The sequence below is a fragment of the Desmodus rotundus genome, chromosome 12, assembly GCF_022682495.2.
Source record: "Desmodus rotundus isolate HL8 chromosome 12, HLdesRot8A.1, whole genome shotgun sequence".
NCBI lineage: Eukaryota > Metazoa > Chordata > Mammalia > Chiroptera > Phyllostomidae > Desmodus > Desmodus rotundus.
In genome coordinates this window covers 2,147,567-2,164,443 of record NC_071398.1, presented here as the reverse complement: position 1 = coordinate 2,164,443, position 16,877 = coordinate 2,147,567, and the positions used below count along the sequence as shown (strand labels likewise).

At 52.8% G+C, this 16,877-nt stretch overlaps 1 protein-coding gene across 1 annotated transcript; it reads left to right on the top strand.

Moving 5' to 3' along the window:
• The first annotated feature begins 1,129 nt into the window (after positions 1-1,129).
• DNAJA2 (DnaJ heat shock protein family (Hsp40) member A2) lies at positions 1,130-13,982 on the top strand. The gene is made up of 9 exons (XM_053915458.2): positions 1,130-1,317; positions 2,710-2,769; positions 3,069-3,292; positions 5,919-5,999; positions 6,246-6,379; positions 8,260-8,456; positions 11,413-11,557; positions 11,698-11,825; positions 12,352-13,982. The coding sequence occupies exons 1-9, from the start codon at positions 1,240-1,242 to the stop codon at positions 12,541-12,543; spliced, it is 1,239 nt and encodes a 412-aa protein (XP_053771433.1). The 5' UTR covers positions 1,130-1,239; the 3' UTR covers positions 12,544-13,982.
• Positions 13,983-16,877: the final 2,895 nt, after the last annotated feature.

Below are 16,877 nucleotides of genomic sequence, written 5' to 3'. Positions count from 1 at the left end.
TAGGGAGGGGAGAGAGCAACTCCAGGAAATCTCTGGGATTGGATAAAAAGTGAAATAAATAGAGACATACATCTTTTACATAGGTGGGTAGAGGGTAGTTAGGTTACAGTTAACAAGGTAATAATCCCGGGGTTTGTGGTCTCCGCTCTGGTTTGGAGGTTGCCCTTTAAGGGGGTCCAGGAAAAAAAGTCAATTACTTTCATATTGTAAAGGTATGTTATCAGGTATTATTATAGATGCAAAAAGACAATAGACAGGCTCAGTTAAGATAAAGATTGACCCTTGTGTGGGAAAAATACCGGCCTAGGACGTGACTGCCCGCCATGAACTGCTTTTGGTTAAAAAGTTTTAGTTTCAGACCATCCCATGCAGTTACTCTGGGTCTCTGAGTTTGTAAGGCCAGCCACCAGGCCTCCCCCGAGCTTGTCAGGTTTAGTGTGTCACCCCTTTCCTCCATAAAGACATTCATTCCATTAAGTGTGATGAATTACACCTTCAAAGTCATCTACTAGGTCAGGGGTCCCCAACCTCCCGCGGGCGCGGATCGGTACCCTCCGTGCCCGCCAGGACCTGGGCCCCACAGCAGGAGGTGAGCTTGCATATAGTGCACTTGAATTATCCCGAAACCATGCCTTCATCCCAGCCGTGGAAGAATTGTCTCCCAGGAAACTAGTCCTGGCGCCGTATTAGAGGATGCACTGAGGCTGTTTTCCTTTAAAACTAGCAGTTAAATGTCTCGGGTCGGTGAAACAATCAGTGGCATGTGACTGTTGTGCTTTTGGGTGTAACTGACTCCTTTTGGCGACCGTTTGGAAACGCCCTGGTATAAAACACACGCGACAACTGGGTGGTAGTTTCCCACTCAAGTCCGAGGGAACCAGATCCAGGAGGGCCTGGGGCCTGGGGCGGTGAGGACGACCCAAGGGCCGGGGCGGCTCCCCGATCACCTCCAGCGGGAGCCGACCTCCCGAGAGCCCGTGCTCTCCGCTCTCGGAGTACACGGCGGCCCAGCCGCGAGCTCCCCGCCCGCTACGTCACCAGCCCCGTCCCACCCAGCGGCCGCCTCCAACGTAGGGGGGACGGCTCCACGCAGCTACGTCACGGCGTGACGTGCGCCGGGTCAAAGTGTAGCCCCGCCCCCGCTTCCCCCTCGCTGTCTCCTCGGCCTGCGCTGCCGCCGCCGACGCCGCTCCGTCAGCTCCGCCGCCTTCCTGCCCGAGCGCTGCCCGGCCGGCCGCCATGGCGAACGTGGTGGACACGAAGCTGTACGACATCCTGGGCGTCCCGCCCGGCGCCAGCGAGAACGAGCTGAAGAAGGTACCGGGGAACGAGCCGGCCGGGCGGGGTGTGAGGGCGCGGGCCTGCGCGGCCGGGACGGCCAGGCCGCCCTCCGCGGCGGCCCGCCAGCCGGCGCCGGGTCCCGGCCGGGGGCGGCGGCGGCGACGGCGAGACCCGCCGGCTCCGGGCCTCGCGCTCTGGTCTCTCCTGACCTTGGGCCGTCGGCCCCGCCCGCCCGCAGTAGTAGCAAATACAACCCACCGCTGCGCACACGAGACCGAACGCTTCCTTCCTCCCGCCTCCGGCGGGCGCGGGGGTCACCAGCCTGGAAAAACTGGTTGGACCGAGGCGCCCGGCCCCGAGAGAGACGTCCACGCCGCGGACGCCGGCGCCGCGTCGGGCGGGGTCGCGGACGCCTGCTGGGGCAGGTGGGGTGTTTCCTGGGAGCCGGCGCTCGCCCTTCCTCCCTTCCGCGGTGACCGGGCGGCCTGGGGTCAGTGGGCGCATTGTCTGAGCAGGTAACCCAGAGGTTATGCACCCGTTTCCGGAAGCATGGGTCCCAGCCAAACACCTGAGTGTCCGCCGACTAAAAATAAGTGCAAGGCCTCATTGACGCGGGGTGCCGAGCTGCGAGGCTGACACCGCAGGATTTCGCAGCCCTGGAGGCAGGTGGTGACACCCCAGGGCATCTTCCCGGGGCCCGGCGTGGCCTCACCGCGAGCGGAGGGAACGAGGCCGCCCCTTAGGCGGCGGGACTGGGACAGTTGAGCGTGGAGGGACTTCCTGTTGCCCCGCCGGAAATGCCGGTCTGTTATATAATTCCTGGGTCTGTGAATGAAGCCGGAGTGCAGGGCAGCTCGGCCGCCTCGACTTCGCTTCCCTCGCTGAGACCCCAGCTTAGCCCCCACGTGAAAATAGGCCGTCTCTGGGAGCCCCCCTTGGCTTTTCCTGGAGTGGCACCTGGAGGAGCCGTCGTGAGCGGGGATCCTTCCCTTGGCTAAATTTTTCGTTGTAATGCCTTGTTTGTAAAGCTGAACCAGCATTTCTCTTTAGAGTTGGCTGGAGTCTTCTTGACCCGGTTCCCGGCCATCGAAGACGTTTGGCCATAGTGAAAACACGGAGTTTTTCAGTGTTTGGTTTTTCTCTTTGGTAATGTTTCATTGTCCCTATCTGGCTTCATTGTAACCCATTTCCCAGTGTAAAGGCTGTCTGCTTTATTGTATTAAATTAGCGAGTTAACAGTATTAAGGTGGAAAATCCCTTAATAGTGAAGGAAGTGAAGAAAATCCCCTAAAAGTGAAGAAGAGGTTTTTCTGGAAGGTTGTAATTTTAGAGCATTGCTTCTCAGAAAAGTGTTGTTAAGTTAGTACTCACAAATCTGTAAACCAGTCTTTGTATATAACCTTTGTTTTTTTTTATTTTTTATTGAAGGCATACAGAAAATTAGCCAAGGAATATCATCCTGATAAGAATCCAAATGCTGGTGACAAAGTAAGTTATTTGAGACTTTTATCCTCAAGCTTTCAGTTCTCACCTTAAGTTGTCCTCCTCGATAAAAGGAATGTTGTAAGAAAAGCCCGTTTATGCCCATGAGCCAAGTTTTTCCTTCGAGAGCGAGTGGTTTTGTAGCAGGAATGCGACATCCCGGACAGTGCTGGGTGGTAAACAGGAGCCGAACCAAGCGAAAGACAACTTGCCGCTTCCAGAACTGAGTGGATTCTGGGTTCCTGTAGCCTTCCCCAGCTCTCCTGTTCGGAGATCCAGTTGTCTTCTTTGCTTGCTTTCTGTAGTTCAAAGAAATAAGCTTTGCGTACGAAGTGCTGTCCAACCCTGAGAAGCGCGAGTTGTACGACCGCTATGGAGAGCAGGGGCTTCGGGAAGGGAGCGGCGGCGGCGGCGGCATGGACGACATCTTCTCTCACATCTTCGGTGGGGGGCTGTTCGGCTTCATGGGCAATCAGAACAGAAGTCGGAACGGCCGGAGGAGAGGGGAGGACATGATGCACCCGCTCAAGTAAGTGTCTTTTTCTTTTTAAAAAACTTAAGCACTTTTATTCACGCGGCAGTGCTCAGTGGAAGAGAAAGGGTATCAAAACATTTCATCCTTCGTCAGAAAATAAAAGCTTCCAGTTGCCTCACTGTCCTCCTTGGGTGATGGAGGTGAAAGGGATGGGCTGGGTGGTGCGTTCGCTGCATGTCTGAAAGGAGGGCCAGTGTGTTTGCTGAGTAGGAAGGTGGTTTTGTGAATGTGCGTCTGAGACGTGCTTTATGGTTTACGTTTTCAGGTGTGAAGACTCTTTGAAGTATTTAAATCTTTCAGGTCTTTTTTTGTTTGAGAACTTAGAAACCGAGTGGCTGGCTGGCTGGTTTGTGTACGTGTTACAGTCCCTCCTTACTTGTCCTCAGTGACAACTCTCCTAAATTGGTTTCCCAGGAGCTCGCTGGCTTCAGGCCTGGCATCAACCTGCCAACACATGAACGTGTCTGACCTTGATCTCAGCCTGGGAACCCGTGAGCCTGCTACAGTATGGAAGTAGCTTTTGTACTCAGAATAATCTGCGAGGTCTTGTGTCTTGTTAACTTTTTATAAAATAATACCAGTTTTACAAGCAAATGCCAGAGACTGAATTTCCAGTATTTAAAATATTCCACATTATCTCTTCATCTGTGTAAATTAGAGGAAGTAAAGCATATCTGTTACGTTGTTGTCGAAGTCTCGTTCTTAACTTTGTGTTTTAAAAGGATTCACCCTCAGATGCAAATTATCATCTGGGTAGCACCCCAAGAGCAGTTGTGCAGCGCGGGTTAGCTTTTCGTGTTTCTCTTCGACAAAGAAATGGTCCGAGCAGTAAATGGGGCCGAGAGTCTTTGCCACACCCCGCAGCGCTTCATGCCCTCTGCGTTATTTTCCATACTACACACAGTTGCACTTCCTGCTGTTTGAACATCGTTTAAAATTTCCCTATTCACCAACACTTCTTTTTGGGTGGCCTTGTAATATTTCATTCCGTGATTTATTTAATCGTTCACCTGTTCTGTAGAGTGTTGCCTGTTTTTCTCTGTAATCCTTAGTGTCGCTCTCTCTCCTTGGCGGAGATTCCCGGCAGGCCTCCGTGTTTTGAGGCAGATAAATACACTGTTTCCTTACAGGAGATTGTGCCAGTTTAGTTTACTGTGGAGGTTCCAGTTTCGCCAGACCATTACCCACGTTTTTCCTTGCCCATGTTTTGGTTTTTGTTTGCTTTTTTAAATTAATTTTTGAGAGGGAGGAGGGGGAGAGAGAGAAACATTGATTTGTTGTACCACTCATTTGTACATTCATTGGTTGCTTCTTGTATGTGCTTTGTCTGGGGATTGAACCTGTAACCTTGATGTATCAGGATGACGCTTGAAGTAGCTGAGCTGCCCAGCCAGGGCTCTCGCCATCTTTGTTGAAATGAAGGTTTTTCTGGCCTCTTAGATAGTGGTTTTGCATACTAATTATAATTTAATGTGTGTGTGTCGGGGGAACCCTACCTACTTGTTTTCTGTCAATGATTTGGTTAAAGATTCTTACGAAGTGGGAAGGACAGTGCAGCCTGGTGCTCTTGTCCAAGGTTAAGCTGTAGATAAGTGGCATCACTTGGAAGTGCAGGTCACGTTGGTCTGTAAGTGTTTTATTCTTGTGCTGCCTAGAATGGACAGAGTTTAGCGTAGGAGAGCAACTTTGAGAAAGTTTGAATACCACAAAATACTGCATGTGCTTTGCAGAATACTTCCAACTATTTTGTTTCTCTGTTTTAAAGTAAATCTGTGCTACTGAGGAAGATTTTAAAACAGTGAGAAGGGTGAGACCAAAGGAAATGCATGACCAGTGGTTTTGAGACTTGACATTTGTAGGTTTTGGAGGTTGCTCTGGAATGAATGGTCCTGTAATTCACCTGTAGGATGTGAGTAAAGGCACGTCAGTTTTATCGGTTGTATGTTGTTAATACTTTTAACTTGGATCTTTTTTGGGTCATAGACCTCTTTGAAAATTTGGTAAAAGTTGTTTAAAGTCACAATTTTGCTCATAATTCCTGGGTTCTTTAGTGCTTTAAAACTTGCTGTAGGCTCTGTTGAAAATCCTGCTCTCTCCCTTCTCCCTGCCACACTGTAGGTAGGGCCACTTGTTTCCACTTGAGACAGGCCCGCCAAGTGCCTCCCATAAGTTGTGCTCTGCAGTCTTACTACATTGTCCCGGGAGGGAGCAGGCTTTGTACTGGAGTGAGGGCCCTGGCGCTAGGCTGCCTGTGGGGTCTTGGACAAGTTACTTAACCTCTCTGCCTGTTTTGTCCTGGAAAATGGGGGTACCCCCTTCAGAGGGCAGGCCAGGCGAAGGGCTCCGCCTGAGGCTAAATGTCTGCAGTTACCAGTTTTATCAGAAAGTGCTGCCCAGCCAACTGCTGCCCGATCCTGTGGGCTCTGGCCTGGCCCTCAGCTGTGCTGCCCAGAGCCATGAAGCCTATCTGCTCGTTGGAGCCACGAAGTGAGGCCTCAGTCAGCTGGCTTCTTGTGCTTGTTCGAGAGGTTGTGGGGACTTCGCTGTTGCAGCTGTCATTTTGTCTTGGACACAAGAGAACATGGCCAAATCTAATCGAACCCAACCCTCTTCTCCCCAGGGTGTCTTTAGAAGACCTGTATAACGGCAAGACAACCAAACTACAGCTCAGCAAGAATGTCCTCTGTAGTGCGTGCAATGGGTAAGTGCATACTCAGGTTTAGGAAGTGAGATTCGTCTCTTCTTTCCTGGTCACATTGAGTCTATACCAGGTAAAGTTGTTTGTGGTTGAAAAGTCACTCCCCAAGAACAGAAGCCTCCGGTGCCTCTGAAAGCCAGTGCAGTGAGCAGTCATCGGGGTTGAAGGTGGCGGTGCGGAGCACAGGGCCTGCCCGTCACCGCCCGTGGGGGGTGCTGGGCGACAGTCTGACGGGCCCTTCTGCTTCAGCCAAGGTGGGAAGTCGGGGGCCGTGCAGAAGTGCAGCGCCTGTCGCGGCCGAGGCGTCCGCATCATGATCCGGCAGCTGGCCCCGGGCATGGTGCAGCAGATGCAGTCCGTGTGCTCCGACTGCAACGGAGAAGGTACGTGCCGCGGGGCGGGGGGTGCGGAAATCGGAGAGGCCCGCCGGCTTTGTATCACCTTACTAGGGAAAAGCCACAGAGTGCTGCAGGGAAAGAGGAAGGCAGTTGTTCTGTCATGCGTAGGCCCAGTGAACACAGGTAAACGGCTAATTTGTCCTGTGTTTGGCGACATGTTCCTTTAATAACAAAGTTGGGCAGTGTGTTTGGTCCCTTTCCGATTTAAAGGGGGGCGCGTGGTAAAGAGGAAGCAGCAGTGTCCTGTCACCACCACCCGATAAGGGGAGGTGTCACCGGGAGCCCCAGTGAGCTTCTGAGTCTGGATACTGGGTTTGGGCCTCTCCTCACAGAAGTGAGTGTTTTGGGCTCTGCATGGCTTCTGAAGCTGTGCTCACCTTGGCCCTTGGCCCCCTTCAGGGAGATGCTGAGGACGTGCTGGGTGTGCCTGTCCCCCAGGCGGACGCCACTTGCACAGATAGGGCGTGAGCGGTGGGGCCTGTGGTCCCTCGAGCAGTGCTGGCCAAAAGGGTTTTTCTGCGGTGACGAACGGGAATGTGCCGTGCACATAATGTCCAGAACGGTAACCATTAGCCTTCCTTGGTTACTGAGTACTTGAAATGTGGCTGGTAGACAGCGGATGCATGATTTTACTTGAAGTGATTCAATCTAAGGTGGGGCCACCATCCTGGATAGCAAGGTGTTAGAGCCCCTTTCCCAGATTGCTCTGGAGAGGGGTGGTCACTTGGAGACGCTGCGCACCACCTCCCCGCCGGAGGTGCTTGGTGCGCTTGACCGCCGCATGGTTGCTCTGCTCTGCTATCGAGAGGCCCACGTTGGCCAGTCTGCAAGGTCGTCTGCGTCTGAGGAGCTGTGACTTGCAGAAAGCACTTGGCAGAGTCAGGGTCCTGGAAGCAGGCTCTGAACTTACTGATTGTGCACGTCCTCTTCACATTAAGGTGTCCCGACAGTCGGCCATTAGAGATCGACGCTGATTTTGCACAGCGTCCCGTGCACACCTTCATTTTAACTTGATTGGACGCTAGTCAGAGGGCTCAGAGGAAGACGGAGGAGGGAAAAGAAGCTGCGTGATCCTGAACTGGGGCGTGAGGGCGCTCGCTGCCCGCAGCCACGGCTACCTGGCTTTGGAAATTCTCAGTGGTAGTGGCCCTAAAGAGGGGGACGTCCTTAACAGCACACCTGAGCAGTGTCTGCGAGATAAACACTACCCAGTACCGACTACACAGGGCAACAGTGGGCCATAAAGGGCATTTACACTTGCATTTGGGTTCTCTGTTCATTGTTAAACTCACATGAGTCTAAGACTGAAAACAAAAAATAAACATTTGTAGAAGCCCAGCATCTGACCATCCCTTTTGCTTCCATAATACGTAAGCTTTTTTTAAAAAAAAAAAAAAAAGTTATTTACTTATTTTTAGAGAGGGGGGAAGGAAGGGGGAAAGAGGGAGAGAAACATTGATGTGCAAGAGATTCGTTGATTGGTTGCCTCTCGCCACGTCCCCAACTGGGGACCTGGCCCACGACCCAGGCGTGTGCCCTGACTGGGAGTCTAACTGGTGACCTTTTGGTTCAGAGGCTGGCATTCAAGCCACTGAACCACACCAGCCAGGGTCCTTAGGCTCTGTTTTAACTTTAGAGTCAGGAGCCAAACACATATTTTGGGATACATTATACTGTGAAATAAAAGACACTTGGGTAGCTCCGTCCCTTAGGTAACCAGCACTCAGACGCCAGTTTTTGTTATAAAGGTAGCAGTGAAAGGAACTTTCAGGAGATGTATTCAATGAGTAAAGGTGTTTTCGAGACCTGTCTTAACAGTGCAGTGTAGTAGTCTTGCTGGAAGTCTGAATGGCGTCTCCTTCCAGGAGAGGTGATCAACGAGAAGGACCGCTGTAAAAAGTGTGAAGGGAAGAAGGTAATTAAAGAAGTCAAGATTCTCGAAGTCCATGTGGACAAAGGCATGAAGCACGGGCAGAGGATCACATTCACCGGGGAAGCAGACCAGGCTCCAGGCGTGGAGCCGGGAGACATCGTCCTTCTGCTCCAAGAGAAAGAGCACGAGGTGACTGCCTTTGTGTTCGTTGCACTCGGAAACGCGTGTCGTGTGCCAGATACAAGTTAGGTGTGTTTGGGTGTCCTGGAGCAACACTGGACGAGGGATGGTGCTGTGAGGTGGCACAGCTGGGCTTCCCCCGAGCCCACCTGTCTGGGGGACCAGCACAGCAGGTGCACTGTGAAGCCCCGTGAGAGGTCCGGTCCCACGCTGGCCGTTGACTAGCGCTGTGCCCTTAATGTGATCCTGTCGTCTCTGCCTGGCCTTCTTGCTTGTGCAGACAAGGGCACTGGGCCAGATGATCCAGGGAAGCTTGTTTTCACGGTGGAATGCCTTTGATGGGTGGTGAGTGGACACGGCATCAGTCCTTGGCGCTGCCCTGGTGACCTGTTTTACACACGGAGTGTCCAGGAGAGTTGTGCTGCCTTGTTCAGTTTTTACTGAGTGGTTTTGGAGAGGGAGGGGGAGAGAGGCAGGCGGGGACAGAGCAAGGCCCATCTGTTGTTCCACTTACTTGTGCGCTCACTGGTTGATCGTTGTACGTGCTCCCACCAGGGATCGAACCCACAGCCTTGGCACATCGGGACGACACTGTAACTGAGCTACTCGCCAGAGCAAATTGTTTTCGTTTTAAATTTCTGGCGGAGAGTGTGTTGTGCCTGTTACGTATGAGGCAGAGTTCCCAGGTCTGACGAGGGGATCTAACGAGGGGGTCTAGCGCCCGCTACTGTGAGCGCACTGCTGCAGCTGTCCCTAAGGTGCCGCCAAGGTGCACTGCGGACCTTCGCTCCTGGAGAGCGGAGCGAGCCAGCTGTTTGTGAGGCAGCCCTTTAGGGGTCACCCAAACCGGGGATGAGAGGGGCGTTAGGACTCCGCCTTTGTCCTGGGTCTCATTGACTCAGGTCCCTCTGAGAGTCTGTGCATCACGGGTTGGCCGCCTCTCTAGCTTATATGAGACCATTTGATTTTGATTACTACACATGAAGTTTCTTTAAGATTTTATTTATTTTTGGAGAGAGGGGAAGGGAGGGAGAAAGAGAAGGAAACATCACTGTGTCGTCTCTTGTGCGCCCCCTGCTGGGGACCTGGCCCACAACCCAGGCACGTGCCCTGACTGGGAACTGAACTGGTGACCCTTTGGTTCGCAGGCCAGCACTCAATCCACTGAGCCACACGAGCCAGGGCTGCTTTTCTTTCTTGGGGCCATGGGGAGGCACTTGGAAGTAAGTCACTAAAAGTTGTTGGCAACAGTGGCATTGCCTGGGGTTTCCAGCAGCCAGCGGTTGTCACTGGTTCTCCAACAGTGGGTGGGAGAGGTGAGCTTGGAAGTTGCCCAGTGAGGAGAGGTCATGGTTGTTCCCTCTTGGTCTGATGACAGCCAGTAAAGTGAATCTGAGCCTGAGGTGAGATCATACCGCCAAAAGTAATTCTGAACCTTCGGGAGAAAACCTGACTAGTTGGAACTGGTATGGAAATCTTGTTACTTTGGGCTTGTTTTCCCCTACTCCCAACACTTGCGCTGAAGGAATTTCAAGGCTGTGAGACGAGGCCAGTGCCATATGGGAAGCAGCCCAAGTCTTCTGAAGGAGAAGCCTTCTGTTCCGGGAGAGCTGTATATCCTGTGTGCCTGTCTGTCTCTTGGTGCGTGTGCGCACCTCTGTGTGTGTGTGTGTGTGTGTGCACGTGCGCGCGCGTGTGGTGATTTGGCTGCCACAGGGCATTTGTGCAGTAGTAGCAGCGTCTGGTGAAGTTTGTACCTCTGCTCGACTCTATGCTTCTGTTTTTCAGAAGTTAGAGCTTTTAAGTGTTTTCCTGTTTGGTTCTTGGTAGTCCATCCTCATTAATCTTGTTTTTCAGAACTTTTGAGATTGTTCTCGTGTGTTAATTCTCTGAATTTTAGAATCAAACTGACTAGCCTAACCACCCTCCCCCAAGCAAAACCAAACTGGGACACCGCTTTTCTGTGGGAACCCCGCTCAGGTGGGCTCTCCTGTGCGGGGCTCTGACCGAAGGAATGTGGTGGGGTGGGTGGCGTTTCCTGGTGCTGCTGCAGCCGCCGACCCGGCACCACTGGTCGAGGCGGCGGTTTGAGGCCCGCTGTCCTGCACGGCCATGTTAGGGGAGGGTTAGGGGGCGAGGACGTCGCTCGGGCTGCTCCTCTCCCCAGACGGGCTGGCCAGCGTCTCTGGGGAGAAACTCCTATTGAAAATCCAGGGGGCCTTTTGCTGCAACTTATTTTATTCTTGAATTCCAAAAGTTGAGCGTATAGATATTTGTAAATGCTATTAGGCAAAAATTACAAGCCTGGCGTGTGTGAAATTGGATGTGTTTTTTCCCTACATGTTGAAAGCTCAGAAACTTTTCTTTTCGGAAACATTCTTGATGCTTAAATAAGCTATTCTTGAATAACCTTTGTATTGCTTAGTCCACGGGCCTGTTCTGTTTGTTCTGTTCGATTCCCATTTCTCTAAGCAAGTTCTGAATTCTAGGTGAGATGAAACTTGTCGATACATGTGTGAAGCGTGGGTTTAAGCTCCTTCATCGGCTAAGCATCACTGGTTGAACTTTCTGTTGAGCTGGGCCCTCCCCTGCCCTGTGAGGGTCCTGTCTGGGGGGCACTGCAAGGGGACCCTGCCCCACAACCCTGCTGTGCCCCCCACACCTTTTTGCTCAGGGGTGGGGCCAGGAAAGGGGCCAGCAGAAGGTCCCTGTTCCTATTTGCCGAGCTTCAGCTGGGACCTAGGTATGGGCCAATGTCTCCCTGTCGGTACTTGCCCGACCCGCGTTTCCGGCACCTTCCTCGAGAATAGCTAGTTTCCCCACGTCAGTGGCGGGAGCTCCGGATGGAGGCAGTCAGGCTTGCAGTGGGTGTGAAATTAAGAGTCTGAAAGTTCCCCAAGGGAGCAAAGCCCAACAGATTGTGGCCCCACGGACTCTTCAGTGTGTCTGTGTGCTCCGCCGGTAGGTGTTCCAGAGGGATGGCAGCGACCTACACATGACGCACAAGATAGGGCTCGTCGAAGCCCTCTGCGGGTTCCAGTTCACCTTTAAGCACCTTGACGGCCGTCAGATCGTGGTGAAGTACCCCCCCGGCAAAGTCATCGAGCCAGGTGGGCCTCGTGGTTGTCCAGGGCTCCGTGCACGCTTCGGTAGTGCGTGGGGTCGTTTGTAGTCGGGGCTCTGAACAGACTGCTGCTGAGTGCCTGTCTTCTCGGACAGAGTTCTCAGTGCCCTCCCCTACCTCCGGCAGGGTGTGTCCGTGTGGTCCGGGGCGAGGGGATGCCGCAGTACCGGAACCCCTTCGAGAAAGGTGACCTTTACATCAAGTTCGACGTGCAGTTCCCTGAAAACAACTGGATCAACCCAGACAAGCTTTCTGTGAGTGTGCCCTACATTTAAGCGACGTGCAACCGGCTTGACAGTCCTGTTCCCTCTGTGTGTGGTGCTGAGATTAAATCACAGCGTATAAAATTCTGCTTTCTAAGTGGCGGGGCTGTCTGGGTCATTACTGCAGTGCGGGTTGCCAGTGTCTGTGTCGATGGGGCCAAGTGCAGGCCAGTCAAGGAGTGAAGTCGACAGGGTGTGGTGATGGTGGGAGGGCCGGGGCTCCGGGGGAGCGGGCCCTCGCCTGAGGGAGTGCCCCAACCCCAGCTTTGTGTCCGCTGGCCCCCCAGGCGGGGGGGTGGGGTGGGGCGCATCCTCTGTAAGGTTGGCTGTCCAGTGCTTCGGGCTGGGTTTGGTTTTCTGAGCAGGAGAAGGGTTGCACGAAAGCTGTCTGCAGGTTCGGCCCGTGCAAAAGTGCAAAGACTGGTTTTAGCTTCAAAGAAGCGCGCACCTTGGGTCGTTCAAAAGGGAGGTGAGCGAAGATGTCCCAGGGCTAACCGAACTGTTTGTTTGGCCGCAGGAACTAGAAGACCTCCTGCCATCGAGACCAGAAGTCCCGAACGTCATTGGCGACACGGAGGAGGTAGAGCTTCAGGATCTTGACAGCACGCGGGGCTCGGGAGGCGGGCAGAGGCGCGAGGCCTACAACGACAGCTCCGACGAGGAGGGCAGCAGCCACCACGGACCCGGGGTGCAGTGTGCCCACCAGTGAGCCGCGCTCGGCGCGCGGGTGGGCTTCGCCCTCGTCTGCCTGCTAGTCGGCGACCGGCTGTGGAGTGTCTGGTCAGTCCAAATGAACTGATGGACGTTTCTTGGTCTCTGTGTAACTTTTAAAATGGTAGAGTATCTACAGAGTGTATAATTTAAACTAACCACACAGCTCCCACCCTCACCTTGGCCCTTCTGCAGCAGGACAGAGCACTTGAGAGGAAGCGAGACTTTCATACATGGGTTCTACGTTTCGGTCCTGCCGTCTGTGCTTGATTTTCATCGGTTTCGTGTAGATTTTTTGTTTCATATTTTAAATTCAGTCCCACATTGTAAAGTTTGTGTACAATTTGTCATGGAGGCTTTGCGTTTGGCTGCACCTGCATAATAAGCTGCTACAAATAGAATAAAGGATTTCATAGCCTGTATCTTTCGTTTGGGTGCATGGAGGTGGGCTTCACACACGGCGGGTTGGCGCAGACTGAGAACGGGGGATTCCGGTAGCTGTGGTTGTCAAGTTTGGGGGCTTTTTTTCTTTTTTATCTTGTGAAAAGTTTTCGAAACTCGATAATAAAACGCAGTTGGTGTAAATTATTTTTGTGTCACATTTTTAGGTGGAAGAACATACTTTGAACTAAAATGTATCCTTAAGCTGGAGAATGTATCCTTGGTTTTTAAACAGCCCTTAAAGACCTTGGCCCGAAGTTTATGCCTCAGGCGCATGCCCTTTTTATGGCTTTAAAAGGCAGGCAAGTTGTATGTGTTGTAGGAACAGACTGGATGAGCTTCAGCTGATGCTTTGTCAGGTCAAGGACGTCCAAGTGTTGGTCGTGGCGCTGAGCCTTTCTAAAATCGGGGTACCAGCGAGGCAGTGCCAGAGCCGGGTCTGCGCTCGCCACACGTCAGGTGGAAGGTTCTCTGCCTCCGTGGGTGTTGGAGATGGGGCCGGCATGGCTCACCGCTGGTGTCGGTGGGCCCCTAGGATGGCCCTAGGAGCGTCAGCAGGTGAAGGGTGTGTCTGCTTTTCCTGTCGCCTCACCATGGCCGCCCTTTCATGCCCAGAATGGATGATTTTAGGGCACGCTCGAAGGAAGGGAGACATCAGTTGTATGTTTTACATTTGCAAAAGAACAAGTGGAGGAAAACTTTTAAATGTATCATGCCGTCCCTGACCTAAACAATATTTGTAGTTTATTTCTAGGTCTGTTAGAACCCGAATGGGAAGGGGAGAAAAGCTGTCCCGGCGTTAATCGCAGCCTGTGAGGTTTAAGCCGCTGCCCTGTCCGCTCTACCTCCCTGGTACAAAGATACTTTATGACCAGCCTGGGCCAGACTCAACAGCATAGTCTGTATCTGAGGTTACTTCCCACAGCCCCTGTAAATGTTAAGAAGTGCAGTGACAATATGGTTTGCAGCTGTTCCAATAAAGAGGTTTATAAAACAGTTGTTACAGTGTGGTCTTTCTTTCCACCCTTCTGCCCGAGTCCCTTGACTGGCAAAGAAGGCCGTGCGGGAGGGGAGGGGTCAGACCTTGTTCGGATCTGGTTCGCCCGGTGCACCCGTCCGCTCTGCAGCGCTCCTGTCCGGGGAGCGAGCATCGATGGCATCGCCAGCTCCAACGGTCTCATTGTAACGTAATTTGTTTGCATTAAACATACGTGTTTTTTTTAAAGGTGTACAATTCAAGGCGGTTTTAGCAAACTCCCAGAGTTTTGCGACCATCAGCGTTATCCAGAACTTTGTCATTGCCTCAGAAAAGAAGCCCCAAATCCGACAGCGTTACTCCCCTTTCCGTTTCCCTGGGGTGCCCCCAACCTGGTTCCTGTTTCTAAGGGTTTGCCTATTGCGGAGTCGGCATGAAACGGAGTTCTGACAACACGTGTGGCCTTCTGTGTTCTCTTCATCGTGCTCAGTGTTTGTCCCCATGGTCGTGTGTGTCCATGCTTTTCGGCTGTCACCAAGTCGCGCTTTGCAGCAAACGCGTGCCACGCCTGCGCCGGCCCTGTCAACGGCTGGTGGATGCTTGGGATGCTGCTGCTGGGGACGTAGTGTGTAGGTTTCTGTGTGGGTGTGTTTGCAGTTCTGGGTACATACCCCGGTGTGGAATCACCAGGCCATCTGGGAACCATTTAATCCTTGGGAGACTCGCCAAACTGTTCCTTCAGAAAGCCCGCACCGTCCGAGGCCGCCACCGCCACCGCCGCTGCCCCGACCTTGTCTTTTCTCCTAGCACTGTCCTGGTAGCGGGCACTACGTGCTTTGACTTCATTTCCCTCGTGACTGCATCTTTTTCCGTGGGCTGTTTGGCCATTCGTGAGTCTTTGGAGAAGTATCTGTCCGAGTCCTTCCCCGTGCTCGATTCAGGTTTTCTTAGTTTTTACCTCCTCCTGTTCCAGGGCACCAGGTCTCCTTTCGTCCCGTCTGCGTGGGCTCCTCGTGGCCGGCGCGGCTCTCAGCGTCTCCAATGGCCTGGACAGTTCTGAGCAGTGCCCACAGGTATCTTGTAGAATGCCAATTCCACACGCGTGAGGAAGGTGTCCGTCAGTCCTGCCTGCGTGAATCGGTGCGGTGTCCTTTCAGTGAGATGGGAAGCTTGCCCCCACCCTCTGCCAACCACTTGTGTAGTTGCTCAATTCCAGTAGTGGACCTGTTACCCACGCCCCCGGGGGAACAGCTTTATCCAGTAGAGGGCAGTGCTGAGCACAGCCATAGGCATGTACGGTTCATCCTCACCTTTTCTTAAGATTCCACTGTATGGTTTGTTTATCCCTTACCATACGTTTGGTTTGCAGATATTTCTCTCCTGTTCGGTGGGTTGTCTTCCTGGAGGATGTCATAGGAATCACAAATTTTTTAAAAATGTTGAAGTACCGTATTTTGCTATGTACAATGCACACTTTTTTGCCCAGACTGTTGAGGGGAAAATAAGGACGCGCATTATACATGGGTAGTACTAATTCTCTATCTACATAAATGTTTTTAATTCTTTTGTTTATGCTTATGTGTTAAAAGTGTAACTCACAAAAGCATTAATGATACCTGGATGCAAAATAATACCCTAGAGTATGATAATCAGTTTTGTTTCCAAACATAAGTAAATAATTGAATGAAAAAATTCAATGAAAGGGTTTTTTTTTTCCCCCTGCAAGTTTTGGCCAAAAACACGGGTGCGCATTACACGGCAAAACACGGCCAGTCTAGCTCATCTACATTTTTTTTTTCCATTCCTTGTGCCTTTGATGTCACATGAAGAACTTGAAACACTTGAGCTGTGATTGTTGCTCAGTCACTGGCAACAGTCTGGGAGAAGGAAGAATGTTGCAAACCCCTCTGGTAACTGATCAGGGACTGGGAAGGCCACAGGAAGTTACAGGCCACAGTGTATCGATCAGGGCTGGGGTGTTTCGTCCCCAGAACGATTGTGCCCACTCGTGTGTGTGGTGAGGGAACAGTAATGCTGCGGACGGACAGGCTTGGCATGATGGAAGCTTGCTGCCTCCACGCCTCATGACAGCCGAGGGACGTCACGGTATGCCGGGCGTGTCCCGGGCTGGGTGCTCAGCGTTCTACACATGTGACACCATCGCCCCAGTTTACAGACAAGGAAGCCAAATCTCAGCAGTGGGAGGAATTCAGAGAGGTCATGGCCATGACGTGATGCAGAGAGGATTCCAATTCAAGTGCCAACTCCAAGGCCCCAAGCACGTCAGCAACGGACTTGGGAGTTGCTCGTCTCTCTCCATGTTCCAGCAAGAGCCTGGGCGGGAACTGCATTGGCCTGATGGCAGTCAGCACCATCCTCGGACTGATTGCGGGGGTCAGTGTCACTGGGGCCAGACGCTGGGCCCTACCATGGGCTTCTCCCCTCGATGGCCCGGCCTGGGCAGTACCCGCATTTCCACGGAGAGGGGGCTCTGGTTGGATGGGGGAGCGTCCTGTGTTTGAGAAGCACCCACTGTCGAAGTGGGTGGTGGGCAGGGCTGGAGTCACCTCCCCTCCTGGCCTTGGCGCTTCTGTCCTTGTCCAGTGTCGTCTATGACCAAAGGGAATGTGGAGAGGTCGCCCCTAGAGCACCCTGACAGATCCGTGGGGCAGCCCTGGGCCCGAGGACCCTGGAATTAGGATCCCAACCACCTCTGGGGCACATCACCTGTTCAGTGTCTCCATTTCCTTCCCTGCAGACAGGTGAAGGAGCCAGACGGAGCTGTCAACACCGGTCAGCAGGTTGAAATTACCACCCGGCTGCATGCAGAGTGAGACTTACCAGGAAGAAGCACCTGACCACCCAGACCTGCCCCGCGAGTGGTAAAGAGGGAAGTCAGTCCTCCCGATGGCACT

What these genes read in the sequence shown, in the direction of transcription:
- DNAJA2 (XM_053915458.2), top strand. Translation starts at nt 1,240, where the DNA reads ATGGCGAACGTGGTGGACACGAAGCTGTACGACATCCTGGGCGTCCCG. An exon ending in GCGAGAACGAGCTGAAGAAG is followed by an intron (nt 1,318 to 2,709) that starts GTACCGGGGAAC and finishes TTTTTATTGAAG; the next exon opens with GCATACAGAAAATTAGCCAA. An exon ending in TCCAAGAGAAAGAGCACGAG is followed by an intron (nt 8,457 to 11,412) that starts GTGACTGCCTTT and finishes CTCCGCCGGTAG; the next exon opens with GTGTTCCAGAGGGATGGCAG.